This window comes from Numida meleagris, chromosome 4 (assembly GCF_002078875.1).
Source record: "Numida meleagris isolate 19003 breed g44 Domestic line chromosome 4, NumMel1.0, whole genome shotgun sequence".
Classification (NCBI taxonomy): Eukaryota; Metazoa; Chordata; class Aves; order Galliformes; family Numididae; genus Numida; species Numida meleagris.
Genome location: NC_034412.1, coordinates 90,760,535 through 90,777,646, shown reverse-complemented (window position 1 = coordinate 90,777,646; position 17,112 = coordinate 90,760,535). Strand labels below are relative to the sequence as shown.

Sequence of the window (17,112 nt, the reverse complement as noted above, 5' to 3'; positions counted from 1 at the left end):
ACAGGAACACGTCTTGCTTAGCGAATGGAAAGAACCACTGGGAGGATGAAGCAAGGTCACGCAGCAAAATGGGGTCGTTGTGGAGACTGCAGCCTCAAGAGCTGCAGAAAAGGAAAAAATGGGCATTGCCATAGCTGTTAGCCATGAGTCAGAGCTCTGACACTTTGGGAAATCCATTCAGACTGCGTCTCAGAAACCCCCCTGACAAATAGCAGTAGCAAGTTGAATCAAGGTCAAGAGAAAAGGCAAAAGGAGAAGGCAGCTAGGACAGATAGATGACACCACAGCCCACTGCCTTTGTGGGGATACTTTCTTCCTCCACACTACTGCAAGGAGGAGCTCAGCCACAGCTGCTGTGGTGTACGGGACACAGGTGCTGAGGACCCAACAGAACAGCCCTCACTTCAAATTCCCATCATTGCTCCCATCATATGAGCTTACCTGAATCAGGGCACTGAGCTTCTTTGTCCAAATGGAGACATCATGAAACATTTAATCTTATAGCTTGGGCTTTGTTTAAATAGCTTAAAAAGCAAAATGCTGCTTTAAAGAAGTTTTCAACTCATCTCCACAGAGTTCATACGGTATTCCTACAGCTCAAATCACTCCCACTGTAGATCTCTACGTTACTTTCAATAGTAAAATTCCTATGTGAAAGAAATAACTGCTGTGTGGGTCCAAGAAGCTGTAGACAGCAAAAGGATCCACGTTTCCCTTAGTAAATAGCAGCTCTCGGCATACTAGTGATTGCTGTGCTGACCAGATGGCGGTGGGAGCAGCAGTTTGGATGATGTTAATTACACACAAACTACAAAACAACTGATGGCAAATCTTGGGCTGCTGAGCATTCGGAGGAAACACTCCTCTGAAATCACGTTTTGTGTGTGTTAAACAAGGTACAAGCTCCACCAAATGGGCCAAGGATAAGAACCTGCAGATCCCAGATCCTGGCTATCTGATGCTGGTCCATCTATTACAGATAAATGAGGCACATGGATCGGTGGTGGAAATGCTCACAGCTCCCAAAGCAGGTCCTTTGCAGGCTGGGAACATGCAACACGTGCCACCTGCCCAGCCAGTTTGTTTCATCCAAGGATGAGGCAGAAGCCCTCAAGGAATTGTCCCAGACAATATGAGCTGCAGGTCTATCTATACTTCAGCACTTTCAAAAACTTAACGTTTTATAATTCACAAAATGCACGGTGAAAATCATAGAATCATAGAATATCCTGAGTTGGAAGGATCATCAAGACTGAGTAAAAGTTATTCTGGGGAGATCTGCCAATCACCACCAAGGAATTTTTTGTCAAATCTGTGTATTTTCAGATGTACTACTGTATGTGTACTTTTCACCAACATCTGATTAGTATCTTTAGATTTATTGCAGGTGATTGCAGCACTTTGCCAGAGTGAACTTGGACACAGTCAGGTACAGATGGAGGCAGCTGTTTCATAATGATCATTGAGGCCAAGCTGACAAGATAGGAGCTGATTTTCAAGCAAGTGGCAGCTCTGAATAGGATATACATACTATAGCTTGACCATGCACAGGGAGCTCCCATCTCTGCTCCAAAGTACTTTCCTCACCATGTTATTCTCAGCTCCTCTTCCTCCAGCAGTTATTTGCCTCCAGCTTTTAGCCTTGCTTGGAAATACAGGTTGTACAGCTCCAAAGAAAAACAGGATAGGAAAGGGCTGTGGGAAGCCAGCCAGCCTTATCATCTCACTTTGAGGCAAGGGAAACGTAGCCATCACTCATGACAGATGCTTACTCTTTACAGATCTGCATTTGTGAAGGGCAACCATCTCTCCACACATCTGCTCCTTGATTCCCTACCCTCATTTTGTATATTAGGTGCTATTTAAGCCCAGTCTACCAAAAGATTTCAAACTCCATTCTTTCAGCGCTCCCACAAGTGCATTTTCCCATGTCTCAATACATCACTCACGCCACTCTCTACTGGACTCTGCACTCCTAAGTGCAGCATCTCAAGTTGTGTACTTAATCCTGTGCTTCCCAGGAGCACCTGCAGCTCATGAGCCTTGTGAAATAAATCGTCGTTTGTGAACCTTAGCCTGAAGCTCATTTTTCTTCTACCAACAGGACCAACTCCCAGCTCCCTTATCAGAGGCACTGCTAAGTACGTGGCCCAACGCCGAGCTTAATCCTGCCTAAATTTAGTGCCTTGCTGAAAAGGATCTTGTCTTTCCCCCCCCCACCTCCTCCCTGTTGCAACTGTTTCTACAAGTTGCCAAGACTATTTTAAATTCTAGTGCTATCTTATCGTTCACATCTGTCCAACATCCTGTTGACTGCAAATTTAACATGCGTACTACTTTGTTAGCCTGGTTGCTAATAAAAATGGGAGATAAATGACCTAGAACAATTCCCACAATGCCATGCAGCACAGCCTTCTGTTCTGACATCGGCTGCAAGACGGAAGGAAACCACTCCCAGCCCAGCACAGCCACTACCAAGTACAACTCACCCTCCAAAAGCATGTTTTCTCTTTATGCAAACGTGCCCAAACAGCCACCAGAGGTTTTATTCTATAATCCAGTACAACAGGAATGCCAAATTCATCATCTATGAATTTCTTTTAGAGCGCATCTCAATATCTTGTGAGTGATGCAAGGCCAAAGCCTGCCCCAGCTGAAATGACCTCACACCAGAATTCCTTTTACTCTTGGTTCTCATGTGGGATTACGTGAGGGTCTGTAGACAAAGTGCACTGACTCCTTTCAGCCAATTTCTTCATTCACTGTGTTACTGCACAGCTGTCCAACCACTCATTTTCCTGTCACCAACTAGTAAGACTCTGAACTAGATAATTACTACTTCCTACTTTCATGAAGCTTGCTCTTCAGTATCTAAAACCACTCCTGTCTGTCGGTGTCTATGAAAGGGCTATTTAGAGTTTTAACAGCTGGCTGCCACGGGGCTGGAGTCCTGAGTTACCATAAGCAAACATCTGTACCGTAACTTGGGAAACCTCTTCCTACCCCAAGTATGTGGGTAGGAATGTGACTTTGTGTTGAGTCAAAATGATTCCCCTACAGAAGGAAACTGCAGAACCCTTTGAGACTTTAGAAGTAAATTTAAAATCACGGCCAGCCCATACTTCAGAGCTAGAATATTACTAACTCTTGCCTTTTCTCTACTGCTGTTATCTTATTAATAACTGGAGTTCCTTCTGAAGTATTTTTTCTTGACAAAACACATCTTATCTCCTTTTATTCATGTCCTCTGAGGTATTTTCTTCTTTCACTTCTTCCAGGAGCTTGTCTTCCTTGGGGGAGAAAGAGCCAAATGGATCGCCACATTAGCTTTCTCATTCCATGCCATTACAACTCTAATCGGAGTGCTTTCAAATACGCAAATTGGCTTTTAAGTGATCCCAGCTGTACTATTGGTCTTCGCTACAATCCTGCATTAAAGTTGATTCAATTTTACTTACCTCTATTGCTCAGTTAAGATAAACACACAAAGAGAAATGTGGTTCTACAACTAGTAATTACAGTCCAGGAGACAGCTTTGTTGTCCCATTATCCATGATGACTGACCGCCACGCTAAAGAGCATTCCCCATTTATCCACAAGGAAAGAAGGCTGTACCTCACTTGATATTTCTGGAAACTTAATCTTCAGTGCAAAAATAGTGACTCTCAGTAGCAGAAAACTACTTCTAATAGCTTGTGAATGTATGTGGCACCACCTGCAAGCTCTCTGCTACACAGGAGCAAATACCATAGAATGGCTTGAGTTGGATGAGACCTTTAAGATCATATGGTTCCAACACCCCAGCAATGGGCAGGGTTGCCAGCCACTGGAACATGCTGCCCAGGGCCCCATCCAACCTGGCCTTGAGCACCTCCAAGAATAGGGCATCTAAAACCTCTCTGAGCAGCCTGTGCTTCACTGCCCTCTGAGTAAAGAATTTCTTCCTAACATCTAACCTAAATCTCCCCTCTTTTAGTTCAAAGCCATCCCCCCTTCTCCTGGCACCATCAGACCATGTAAAAAGTCAGCCCCTCTCCTGTTTTTAAAGCTCCCCCCCAAAAAACTGGAAGGCTGCAATCAAGTCTTCCCATAGCCTTCCCTTCTCCAAGCTAAATAAGCCCAACTTCCTCATTCTGTCTTCAAAGGAGAGGTGCTCCAGCCCTCTGATCGTCTTCACAGCCCTCCTCTGGACCCAAATACCTGAGGAGCGAGATGCACATTTAACAGGAGCTTCTGAAAGAACTTTGTTCTACTAGCAGCTCCCTTATTTACTCATCTAGGAAGAGGAGGAAGATTTTCTGCTGCTACAGTGAGCAGCTACACCATCTCCCACACAATGTGTATTAACACATCAAGAGCCTAACAAGTCTTTTCAGTGATCTTGCACCTTCATATGCATGTATATCGGTATCAGTATCGCAGACCACTGCTGCCGTTAGTTGCATATGCAGTGGGAGTCACAAAAGCATGAAGAACACTTAGAGCTTTTTACTGGCTACCCAAACTTTAGGTTTTGTACAGACAGTAAGCCATGCAAGCTAGTTCAGTAATTAAAAGCCAGTTCTTATGCCCAAAGGCCGACCCTAATCACAAGGCTACGGCCCGAGTCACACCTTGTATTGGCTTTTGTCACATGAGTGAATTGATACATTTCTCCCTTTAACCGCATTTCATTAGGTGACTTGGAATGATACTGGATTTGGTTTTGTAGCTCAAGCTACCACAGGAGTTGGCTCATTTAAGCAGTCTAATGTGACGCAATGAAACGCCATAATCTAAGCCTCTCCATTTCTATCCAATTTAAAAATCTCTATTTTGAGATTAATTTCCCTCTTGATCAGGCAAATCCCTATTCCAGCTGAACTAACAAAATAATTATGTGTTGCAATAGTCTGCAATGAATAGACTATTATGTGAGAGATGATTATGGTGTATGTAATCACTGAGACGCTTCTGGGATCTAGCAGGAATTATTCCCCAGCTCCTCAGACTAATTTGACTTTCTTTTCAGATGACCAGAAGTCTGCCCTCCACCCAACTCTGCACATAAATACCATATTACAGAACATGACCCAGACTCTACATTTTCCTCCAACAAAATTCATAAACAGACACAAGTGCAAAGCAAAATGTCATTTTATTTAATTCAAGGACTATTTTCCTTCTAGTATTGCTGAAGGGATCACCTCCTGGGGAATTGATCATTACAAAGTCCCTGTCTAAAAGTTCAAGTGCTCTTGTTGTACATTCTTTTGAACCACAGAAAACATAATGACCAAGTAGGTGGGCAGCTACTTGCAGTTTTATCCCACCTAAATTAGCATTGCTTCAGGCTAGAAAACAATTCAAGTAGTAAAATCATGGAAAATGTTAACCTTTAAGGTCACTACCATATTTTGATCAAAAAGTCCTGAATGTATGAAAAGAACATTTGTACATGTTATGAAGTTTTTTTTTAAACCAGACACTGTCAGAGATGGCAGTTAAGTATTTTGGACCAGTTGTCAACCAGGTATTTAAGAGTTCTATCTGAAGGTTTATTACCAATTTCATTATGCAATTCACTTTTCACATTAAGCTCTTTAACAAAAGCAACATATACCCGCACCAGAATCACTGTAGACAGATTTAGTTTTATAGAATGCCCTTCTGAAAATTCATTTCAAAATAGAGATGCTTTTTTCTCCAGAACTGTAAAAGCCATAAAAATGCAAAATATCTGTTAGGAAATTTTTTAATCAAAATTATTCCTTAATGTTCAAAATAACATTTAACCTCCTACTTTGTTGTTGTTGTTGTCGTTGTCGTTGTCATCCACGTATTGATCAATAGACTAAACAGGTAACAATGGTTCACATTTTTCCCCCACCTGAAACATTTCTTCTAACACAGGCCCAAGATAGGCAATACAGAGATTCAGGGACATGGATTATGCATGGCAAAGGTAATCCTCTATCATTTTAATTTAGAACAACTCTGATTCTAGCACACAACTTTGAGACTCAGTTGTTTTCGATCTGCTCTAGGTCCAAGTCCCCACAGTCTAGAGGAAAGATGCCCTCTTCAGTGCTCTCACAATCACTTGTGTCCTCATCACTTTCACACACTGCAGCTGCTTTCTTATAATCCCTTGTTTTGAAGCTACCTTGGCATGACCCGTGATGCCTTACTTCATCCAGCTGTTCTTTCATCGGACTGGAACCAGGGGTGATGATGTTCATAAGATCATTTGAGTCACATGGGGATGACACAATTGTCTTCATTTGCGTGTCATCATCATCGTCTTCATAATCAAGGGAGCAAAGACTTTTGGAATTTTTTAAAGTCTGCAATTGAAAAAATACACGAATATATTAATGATGACTGTACAGGAGGAGCAGCATTCTCGTAAGTTTTTCAACAAGGTGACAATATGTACGCAAGTTTAGAGAATCATGTATCTAAAGTACTGCTGGAAACAATGTGGGGCATTAGGAAAAAGGAAGGAGGGCATTTGTTTACTGCTCAACCTGAATTTGCACAGATTTTTTGCCTACATAGATTCCAGTTAGTGACAAAAATCTAGCAGACTCCTTCTGTGTGCAGAAAAGTCTAAAAATCTAACTTAACGGGGAACTACAAGCATCCAGGCTGACATATTCACCTTCTGGCAAACCCAGAGCACAGCAGTTAGTAACACCTACATTTAGGTTAGACAGCTGCACTACAGCCTGGTCAACAAGTAATTGCTCCAAGTTCCCAAGCATATAGATAATAAGCTCTCTAGTCCCACGGGAGTCTGCAGCAAGGCAACTGGCTTTGGGTAACCTCAAAGCAGCAAGTAGCCTTGCTTCTGCTGGAAGCATCTTTCTCCAGAGTCAGCTTAGTTTCTCTTACTTTTGGTACCATTTGAACAAGAGCTCAGGAACTTCAGAGCTGTTTAAATGGAAAGTATATTAAAAGGAGAGGGGTGCTAACCTTTATTTAAACAAAAAAGAAATCATCTGAATCCCAAATAAAGAAAAAAAATGCCTAAGTTCCTCATGCAACTGTAAGGGATCCTTGATTAGAACCCAAAAGCAGTATCTAACAACAGGGCCATACAGACAACATAAGCTTGATTTCAATAAACGTGAAACTTCTAAATTCTGCCTCTTACAAGCACACAGTGAGCAGAAAGGGTATAATAGTCAGGGTTTCTCTTTGCAGTGGTAAGAGTCCAGAGAGTAACACTGTGGTGGCTGCTCTTAATATGTCACTGGTTAACTGACCACAGCCTCACATATACATGGCCACAGCTTATTACAAGTAGATCCACAAGGAACAAAATCTTTCACACCCATTTTCAACTTTCCCTCTCAATTTGTCATTTCTTAAGTACCTCGTATTTGTTGATACATTCACATGAAATACTAACATTGCAACATTTGTACTATGTCATATTGCAGATGCTTTCCCAGAGCACTGGACAAATCTTTCCAGTCCACCACTGCATGCTAGCAGCCACATGAGCAGCTTACCAGATCTGTGAAGTAGCTTTTAAGCAAAACTTCACAAGTTCAGAGGAAATCCATAAATGTGAGCTCATCTTGCCAGTACAAAACTGGATGACGTGGCGAGAGTGAAGCCACCCAGAGGTGAAGCTGACCTCTGAGGTTACTGCTATATGGAACATCTTGCAGGTACACCCAGTGCCACTCTTCAAGTTCCTACTTGGATATTCTTACATCCAGTCTACACAAAAATTTTTTTTGAAGAAAAACTTAAATATAATCAAAAAGCAAGACGCTTGAGTTCTGGAATTCACAGTCCAGCCAGTCTGAGGAGCAAAGAATAGAACAGGAAAGGGAGGTGGATCACCATCATTGGTATCTCTCCATGACTAAGAGACTGCAGCAGCTTGCACCAAGAAAATAACACTTCAGTGCTACATCCTTCATTACCACCCAGATGTTTCTTATGCCTATATGGTGCTTTTGCTCAAAACTGGTTTAACGTAACATAAAGTAATCATTAATTAGCAAGTCATAAGTTTAAGGGCAGAAGGATAGAATCATAGAACAGTTTGGGTTGGAAGGGACCTTTAAGATCATCCAGTTCCAAGCCCCCTGCTATAGGCAGGGACACCTCCCTCTAGACCAGGTTGCTCACAGCCCCATCCAGCCTGGCCTTGAACACCTCCAGGTTGGGGGCATCCACAGCCTCACTGGGTAACCTGTTCCAGCACCTCACCACCCTCACAGTAAAGCATTTCTTCCTAATACGTAGTAGAAATCTACCCTCTTCCAGTTTAAAAGCCATTTCCCCTTGTCTTCTTGTCATATGCCCTTATAAAAAGTCTCTCCCCAGCTTTCCTGTAGGCTCCCTTCAGGTACTGGAAGGCCGCTATAAGGTCCCCTCAAAACCTTCTCTTTTCCAGGCTGAAAAACCCCAGCTCTCTCAGCCTGTCCTTGCAGGGGAGGTGCTCCAGCCTTCTGATGACCTTCCAGGCCCTCCTCTGGACCCAATCCCACAGCTCCATGTCTTATCTTGTGTTGGGGGCCCCAGCACTGGACGCAATACTCCAGGTAGGGTCTCACAAGAGCTGAATTGAGAGGCAAAAATCACCTCCCTCGACCTGCTGGTCATAATTCTCTTGATGCAATCCAAGATAGAGTTGGCCTTCTGGGCTGCAAGCATACATTGCCAGCTCATGTTGAATCTTTCATCAACTGACAGCCCCAAATCCTTCTCCTTCGGGCTGCTCTCAAGCCATTCTCTGCCCAACCTGTATCTGTAACAGTTTGCTTGGACAGAAACAAGACTTCATTTAGGAACCAACTTATAAATGCTAAGAATAGTATTTGAAGATCAACCTTTAGAAGAAAAGCCCGTGACCACCGTTCTATCAGAAGGAATTCACTGAAATCTTTGTTAGCCTTGGTTAAAACCCACATCCTATTTCACATGTAACTAGCTTCAACAAGACTGATAACCTTGCATAATCAAAAAAGCTTTCTACTACCAAGTTCCTCTCCCCAGTGAAAAACAGTTTGGGTATAAAACACATTCCTGTTTTCAGAACACATTTCTACGTAGCTCACTTGCAGCTTACACAAGCACAAACATTTGAGCTCCTTTTTATGACTAAGAGGTGTGAATTTCTCATTTACTTAGAAGCAAATCAGCATATTTTGAAGTAGAAAGTGTTAGAGGATATTTTAATAGCATCACTTTGCTTCGAAAAAAGAACACATTTCCTGTTGTATATCTCCACACAGAGGACAACATTTCCAGTCCTTTAAATCTTACAGTAGACACTGGGAAGGCAAGGGATCAAATAAAAGAAAGCTTTGAAAGATCTGCTTTCACTGTTTAGAAAGGAATTCCCGAGACCCCCTTCAATTTTCTTTTATTCAATTTACTGCTAGAAATTAATCCAACCGCACAGCTGCCTTTCTAGAAGGTTTGTATACATAAATGGAAAATTGCCTGTTAGCTGTACTGTGCTGAAACTACTTGAATAGGAACTTTTAGCTGGTTTCAACACAACAGCAAGTGCATTCAACTGGTTCTTTGTTCGCCCACTTGTCGCAACTGCACCAAACTAAAAATAGGTGGATTTATTATCTCACAGCACAATCCCACTTCTTTCACAAAGCAAAAAGGTAAAAATTGCAATGCATTCAGGCCCTCCAAACTGCAGCTTTCCATGTTCTGCGGGTACAGTACCACACCTTGCACGCACAATTGTGCTCAGCAGGGAGCCAACAAGTACTCGCTCAATGGTCCTCATTCCATAAAGGATGCTGGACAACAAGACAAAAGAGTCTGCAGTTGGCAATGGATAGAACTCAATCAGCTAAAAGTATTCTTTTGTGTAATGGGGAAAAAAGAAAAAAAAAAGAAACTCCGAGTTCTAAAAGAAGTGAGGCGATAAAATGTCTGAATATTAAGAAAAAAAACTTTGTACTGAAAACAATGGTGGGGAAGGAAATAAAAGAAATCTCTCTAGACCCTTGCCATACAAAGCAAGCACGAAAGCCCAGAGTAGCGTGAAAGGAAGCTAATGCCTGTACTGCACTAAACCTCAGGTTCAGAAACTGATAATATATCACTTCCCAAATATAAAGAGCAATAGAAAGGTTGGGTTTGTTTTAGTAACAAAACTAGAGCATTTGCTACAGCAGTCAAAAGAAAACCACATCATTTATGTGCACTGAAACCCAGTGCATAACCAAAGCAGCAGTTCTCATGCTTCTTCCCCCATGTCCCAATTCCACCCATTTCCCCCTAGTTTATATATGGAGTGAAGGATGCAGCTGCTCCCAGAGGTGCAGCTGCAGCAGCTGGCACCAGGCAGGGCCTGTAGCCACCAGAAGCCCTGAGTCCACCCCACTGCTTCTCAGGAATGGCAGGCCCCTGAAGCCCCAGGCCTGGGGAGAAAGGCAGTTTGTCAGACTGATCAGACTAGTGACCTGGTTTGCTTTCTGGCCCATCTTGGGACTTCTGCCTACGGCTGCAGGAGATGCTGCTCTAAGAGATACCAGAACAGAGGGTTTCTTGGTGAGGTCTCCACCAGGGAGAAGAAAGATGTGGGTGACATCGGTCCTCATGCTGAGCCAACCCTGGAATTTCCTGGAATAGCAGCAACTGATCCAAGTGTAAAACACAGCAGAGACAGCCTGAAAGCAGCAACACAGCTTTTTCTGTTGCTTCCTCATGTTGTGCCAGCTGATGAAGATGGAGATGATGCTAGATCAGCTGCACACTCTGAGGGCTACACTCATCATTGCTCTACCTCCTGGACTTGCATCTCCTACAGTTGCACCAAATTGGCTCAAAAGCAAATGCCCTGAACGCTGACAACTCAGTTTGAGATTTAGCTCAGAAGCACCGCATACGGCTTTGTGCGTTAGGTGTGTTAGCACCTCAGACATCAACCTATCCCCAAAGAGGTGACAGTTCAGCCTCAGCAATAACAAAATCCAATCATGCTGCAAATGCATAACATTGAAGAGATTCAGAAAGCTAAGAAGTAGACTTAAGGACTTGAAACTACACAAACCATTGCAAAAGGCTGGTCTTAAACACTCCATTCTACCTGCTGAAAACTGCCTGCTGAACATACGATGATCCAACATCACACCCTTTCACAAATATGAACAGAGGAGGGTCCCTCCCTAAAAAGTGCATTTTCAGTTCATGCAATTAATTGTGTAGATATTGCTCAGGTTGGGGGCATGTACAGTGTTGTTGATTAAGAAATACCACAGTTCTAATCCCTTTATCATCATCTACACAAAATGAAGATCAGTAAGAGAAATGTGTTGATACAACAAACAATAAACCCTACTGTAGAGTAAACCTCTTGTGGTCTGATCAACTCTTCTTTCTCGCTTAACACTGAGTATTTTGTGAATAGTTATCTTTGGGAACCAGAAATAAGCCAAGTACATTAAGCTGGAGCTGAATGACCCAAGCCACTCTAAGAAAAACAAAGGTAATCAGGAAAGATTTCTTCCCTGTGCAGATGAGAAATCACAGTGTAAAAATGCATTAAGTTTTTGAATTAAAGCATCTAAGAAGTACTTCAAGAGAAGAAAACACTGCGTACTTCTAAGCAAGCCATTTGAAATAAATTAGAAGTAATTTTTTTCCTGCATCAGGCCACAAAGCCAAGTAGTTGAGAATATTTCTATTTTTGTATTCAGCTGAAACAGCACCAAATCCCGAGAAGATTCCTGACACCTTCATGGGCTAAATCTAATCTTTGTCCAGATTCAATTCAGGGACCAAATATACTGTTTACTTTCTTTAGGTCTGCAGCAACTCCTCATTTTTTTTTGAAAATCTAATATGTATTTGTATATTCCATTTTGAGTATTTGGAATATTCAAGATCACAATGCTTATTCCACTGTCTATACCTAGGAAGTAGGAAAAACTACACTGGATGTGAATGGGGAAGAGCAAACAACCTTTATCATCTTGCTAAGCAATTCAACACAGCTAAAATAACCACTCCTTACATCAAAAATAAAATCACTGCTGCAAGTTTTTGTACTCAAAAGCCAGGGACCTAGTTAAGAATGAATACAAGCTCATACACAGCAGTGTGGCTATGTCTTGAAAATGAGAGTTGTTCAGTACTTTGTCTCTGCCGTATCTTCAAAGGTAATTTTAGTTTTTTAGATGTAGATGCCCAGAAAGAGAAGTAAACTGACATCAACTCATTTCGCATCAGATGCTAAACAGCACAGTGAAATAACAGGCTTTCATCTTCCACTAGCCAGACTGTTCTAGATTTAAACATGCTGCTTTCTGGTATAGTCTACCATGAAAGTTGATCTATTTATTGGCCTAGATTTTTATGCTTATTCTAAATTGTGCCACGGCATTCCTGTAAATTTTGTTTATGAGCTGTAAGAACTTGTGATTTAATTTGGCCTTTTTATTTAGTGCCATTAGTTGGAAAAATATTCTTTTCCAATGGGATAGAAATACTTCTCTGAAATGCCGAGTTCATCTAATTATACTCACATCTACAAGGATACAAGGCTATTCATCACACGAACCATCTCACTCAAACCACTGGAATAGTTAAAGGTCTACAAAACGGACAAAGAGTCAGGGAGGAAACACATGTGCTCAATTAATTTTCAACAGATTAAAGAACAGTTTGAGTACGTCAGTCTAACGGTGTTTCTCTGCACTGGATTTAAGCATACAAAACACTGTGGCCATTTTACATTATGTTCTTAATATTAAGTTTTGGGTCAGATAAGGATAGCTTAGCAGAGAGCTAATGGACGCTCACAGGGAACTCAGGCACAAGAGGTTTGCAGTCGCCACAAGTCCAGGACAAGTCATCACTGACCAACATTTCTGAACAACATTTGTTATATTTTTTTTAAAGACAAATTAGAATCTGAGTTAATGCAACGCTTACTACAATACAGTCAAAAATATAATTCAGTAACAATATTAACATGAAGGGGGTGAACATATATGGCAATTTTCCTCTTATATAAAACCCAGGCCAACATTAAACTGCACTTTTTAAAGTTTACAGTATGGAATTTTAATTAAGATATTGGCTTACGTTTTCCAAGTCTGTGGATTTGTGAACTGCAACCTTTTACCTCTGCTGTTTCAGTAAGTATAAATCATGCACTCTTTTATTATGGGAATGTGGAATTATGTTCTTCAAACAGGCATACCTATTTCACCTGCTTGTAATTAAGTAAGAAGGGTTGAAACTTTTTTAGTACCAGACCAGCAAGAATAAATACCTACAGATGCTACAAATTATTCCATTAACTAGCACAGAAGAGGTTCACACAGTAGGTTTAACTGTTCTAAACTGGCTGATAGTCAATTTGGTGTCAAGCAAAGTGGAACATGACGACATTTACTTTGTTCAGCTGAATAAAGCAGCACAAGACTTTGGCTGGGGAGAAAGAAGATCAAGCCAAACACGACAGCTACTAGATACAGCAGCAGTGTTCATCTGAAACACGCCAATGCATTAGAACAGAGGTTTCCTCAAAGGGATAAGCCCTGCCACAGAAAGGACTCAAAGGGCGATTGAAGCAGGCAGAACAGGGTTCTAGCTCTTCTTGCAGAGCAGCAGCTGCACTCCGGGCTCTCTCACAGCATCAAAGCGAAGGCTCTGCATTAAGGGAAAGGCCCAGCTTCACACTTCTGCACCTAGTTAATTTTCCTGCTCCCTGGGTGACCCTAAGCACATCCCTAATATTGGTGGAGCAGAAGAGAGACACTGTGGGATTAGGCCTCAACCGTGTTCAAGCTGCAGAAGCTGGAGAGGCTTCAGGTTGGTCAACTCACATCAGAGTGCTTTAATGAGGGACAGTGTGATGAACAAACAGCTGCACTGTTTGCATTCATATGGGGATGAACACATCTGGTTTTGTAGTGGAGTGGCACAGAGGGAAACAGTGCAACCATGTGCTCTCTCCATCAGAGGCGATTCATGTTTTGCCAAGGCTTCTCCACCTTTTTTGATTCAAATCTTTACCTTTCCTTTCACAAAAGAAATACAGAAACAACTTATACTGCATATCACCATCTTCATTATTAAAACCAAGTACGTACAAAGTCATTCTTTCACATTATCAATGTCTAATTCATACACAGATTTTAGAGAGATGCATTTAGTTTTCTGCAGCATAAGGAAACACGCATCCTTTCGTATAGACATGTATCTACACACCTTCCTGTTGTGCTAGTCAGAGATATCAACACTGAACAAGATCACTGCTTAACAAAGAGGACGACTGCTTGCATTATGTTCTCATTCAGGATCCAAAAAACGAAAGGCTGCCCTTGGCAGCCAAAGCCTTCCAAATTAGTCCTCTGACAGAGGAATTAAGACTTCATGGCATCAGCTCTGAAACAGAAAATTGCCTCCAAAATCAGGAGTTTTACTGAACACCAGGAATTCTAACTAGATACATTCCAGTGAGAAGATCAAAAGCTGTTTTGTGGAAGCACAACTACTCAATCACGCCGTGAAGTTGACTTTACCATGCCAAAGCATTCTCAAGTAACCGGGTTTAAGCTGACCGATAATACCGCAGCATAACACAGGACAGGATTTGACCCTCCCAGCTTCAAAACATGACCATATTGGCTTCATTTCCTGCCCTTTATGTGTCATCTATTTTTACAGAGACCTTCCATCCTAAGCACTCCAGCCAAGCTCTCATTCCTTCATGACTTTGCTATGAGCTGCAAACAATTACTCTCACAACCGAATCACACATGCACTAATTTTGAGTACACCCATGCACCACCTCACCAAGTTCTGGTGCATTCATTTTTCATCCTCAAGTCAAATATTTAAGTTGATACGATGGGTCAAATTTTCAGAAATTAGAAGTAAACTTGCAGCCCTAATTTTAAGGCTGCCCTCATTAGTTACTGACAGATGTCAGCCTCACCTATATTATTGGGTTATGCTGGCACTCCATCATAACCAGCATTTTAAGGGATTCTATAATTGGGCCATAAAGCTCACTTCTGCCAGGGAGGGGGGGAAGGGAAAGGGAAACGATCTCAGCTTGGGAACAGTTCCCCCTTCTTCCCATCAGTTTTTCACTACAGAAGTATGTGTCCTAAACAAAGCTTTAGGATCTTGTTATGCAAGCGCACACAGGGGTACACACACGCAGACAAAATAGAAGTATCACTGTAAGTGCCATTAGGAATCTTAACTCAAGGCAAAGACCACAATTTAACACTAAATTCATGCAGAAACATTGATTCCAACTGTAGGTAGACTTCTGCCACTAATTATTTCCAGAGATGAGTTAAGCTGAACACAATGCATTTGTTAAGAAATAACACAGTTAGCACCGTTCATCTTCAATCCCTAACACATATACTGTAATTTTCCTGCTTAGCATCTGATTTTGAACACTTTGAACATTTCTGAAACTGCATGGCTCAAGAGTTGCTCCTGATATCAAGTGGCAGGTCTACTATAGATTTTTAATATTAAGTCTACTTGTGCTAAAACCTCAGTTTGGTAAAGAGTACACACAACTTGGACATTCACTGGATCAAATACCACATTGGAAACCGCAGTACTTCAGCACTGGATGCTCAACAAGTGATATATATATATTTTAAATGTTAGGTCAGAAAACTATGCGTTCCTTCATCCTTCAGCTGCACTGAGGAAACAAAGTTTGTTTTAAAGTACACAGTATGAACTTAAAAGAGTAGAAAAGCAACTCATGCAGGAGAATCAACATTCAAAATCCTAAAGCATAGTGGTTATGCTAAAACTGAGCTCAACCTCTTGTTTTACTGCAGAAGCATACGTCATCACAAGAAGAAGTGTATACTTCCAAGGTCATGGAGAGATCAGCCATGCAGTTATCTGCAGCTAACACCAAGCAGTCATCTCCCAGGTCACTTTGAAAACATCCAACTGCAGTCCCCAAGAAGTTGCATTTAACACCATTAAATCACCTCTTCAGTTGCATATACTTGAAAAAGAACATGTCAACAAGTCAGTATTTCCTATCCTAAAAATCCAATGGAAGGACAAATTGGTACTGATGGAGATATCAGTTTGTTTTCACATGCTTAAGACATCTGTTGGCCACACCTATGTCCCGCTATATACCCACAGCAGGAACTGATCTTTATAATGAGAGAGTAACAATAGAAAGCAACAGTTAAACTTAAGACTTTCCAAAGAGATTTCGAGAAACCTCTGAGAAAAACCTCAGGTCCAACAGTGAGTTTCAGACCTCTTTCAGGAGATGGTACACCATGTCAGAAAGCGACTGCCAAGAGCAAGGGAAGCACATCCACCTTACAATCACATTTCACAACAGACAGCATTCAGTATATGAAAGACCAAAGCCTAGTTTCAGAATGAAAGGAGTTGTTTCATTCTGCTATTACGGAGATGCATTTATTACCCTGATTACCATGTTATCGCAAAAAAAAAAAGCCTGAATATTAAGAGTATCACCTCTCCTAGAATTATCTTGAGTTAAACTGAGAGGTATAACATTCTCTAACAAATTAAGTTACACTGAGATTTATTTTTTAAACACCCCACCTCCCAAGATGGAAAAAGTGTTCCGTATCAGTGATGAAACACCACTGAGCTCTTCTGCTCACCACCATTTTCTCGTAATTTAAAGCAAGGAAAAAAAATCTAATCCTCTGCCACAAAACAGATAGGAAAACCTGAGAGAAGTGCTCTTACCTCTTTACACCCTCTGGTGCAGCTTGGGCACTTTAACTGTGAGTATCCTATATACAGCACTGAACTCAATATTGTATTGTATTCCAAACAACACTACCAATAGTTTTAGCATAATCCAATTTTATGACAAGCTAAGTAATAATTAAAAAAGAAAATATCCACAGCTGGCCGAAACCTTGCCCATGAGTTAATAAGATGGCCCCCTTGCTCATGATGTCAAATGCAGCTGGTCTGGTACTCATTAGCACTTTCAACAATGAATGCTTACTTGCACATACGGGAACTTGCCAGAAAGGAAAAGTAAATCTGCAGCAGATATTGACCTGCATCCTCTTATTCACACATGGCTTACAGAGGAGCACTGTAAACACGTAAAGCTAGCTACAGGTCTGATAAACAGCA

The 17,112-nt window shown here is 41.5% G+C and overlaps 1 protein-coding gene across 4 annotated transcripts in view; it reads right to left on the bottom strand.

The window, feature by feature from the left end:
- The window catches only part of FAM53A (family with sequence similarity 53 member A), a 66,770-nt gene continuing 54,776 nt past the window's right edge, over positions 5,119-17,112 (bottom strand). For all 4 annotated transcript variants that reach the window (XM_021394734.1, XM_021394738.1, XM_021394737.1 and 1 more), the window contains exon 5: positions 5,119-6,326. In XM_021394734.1, coding sequence (XP_021250409.1) covers positions 6,003-6,326 — 324 coding nt within the window. In that variant the 3' untranslated portion in view covers positions 5,119-6,002. The remainder of the gene's footprint in view (positions 6,327-17,112) is intronic.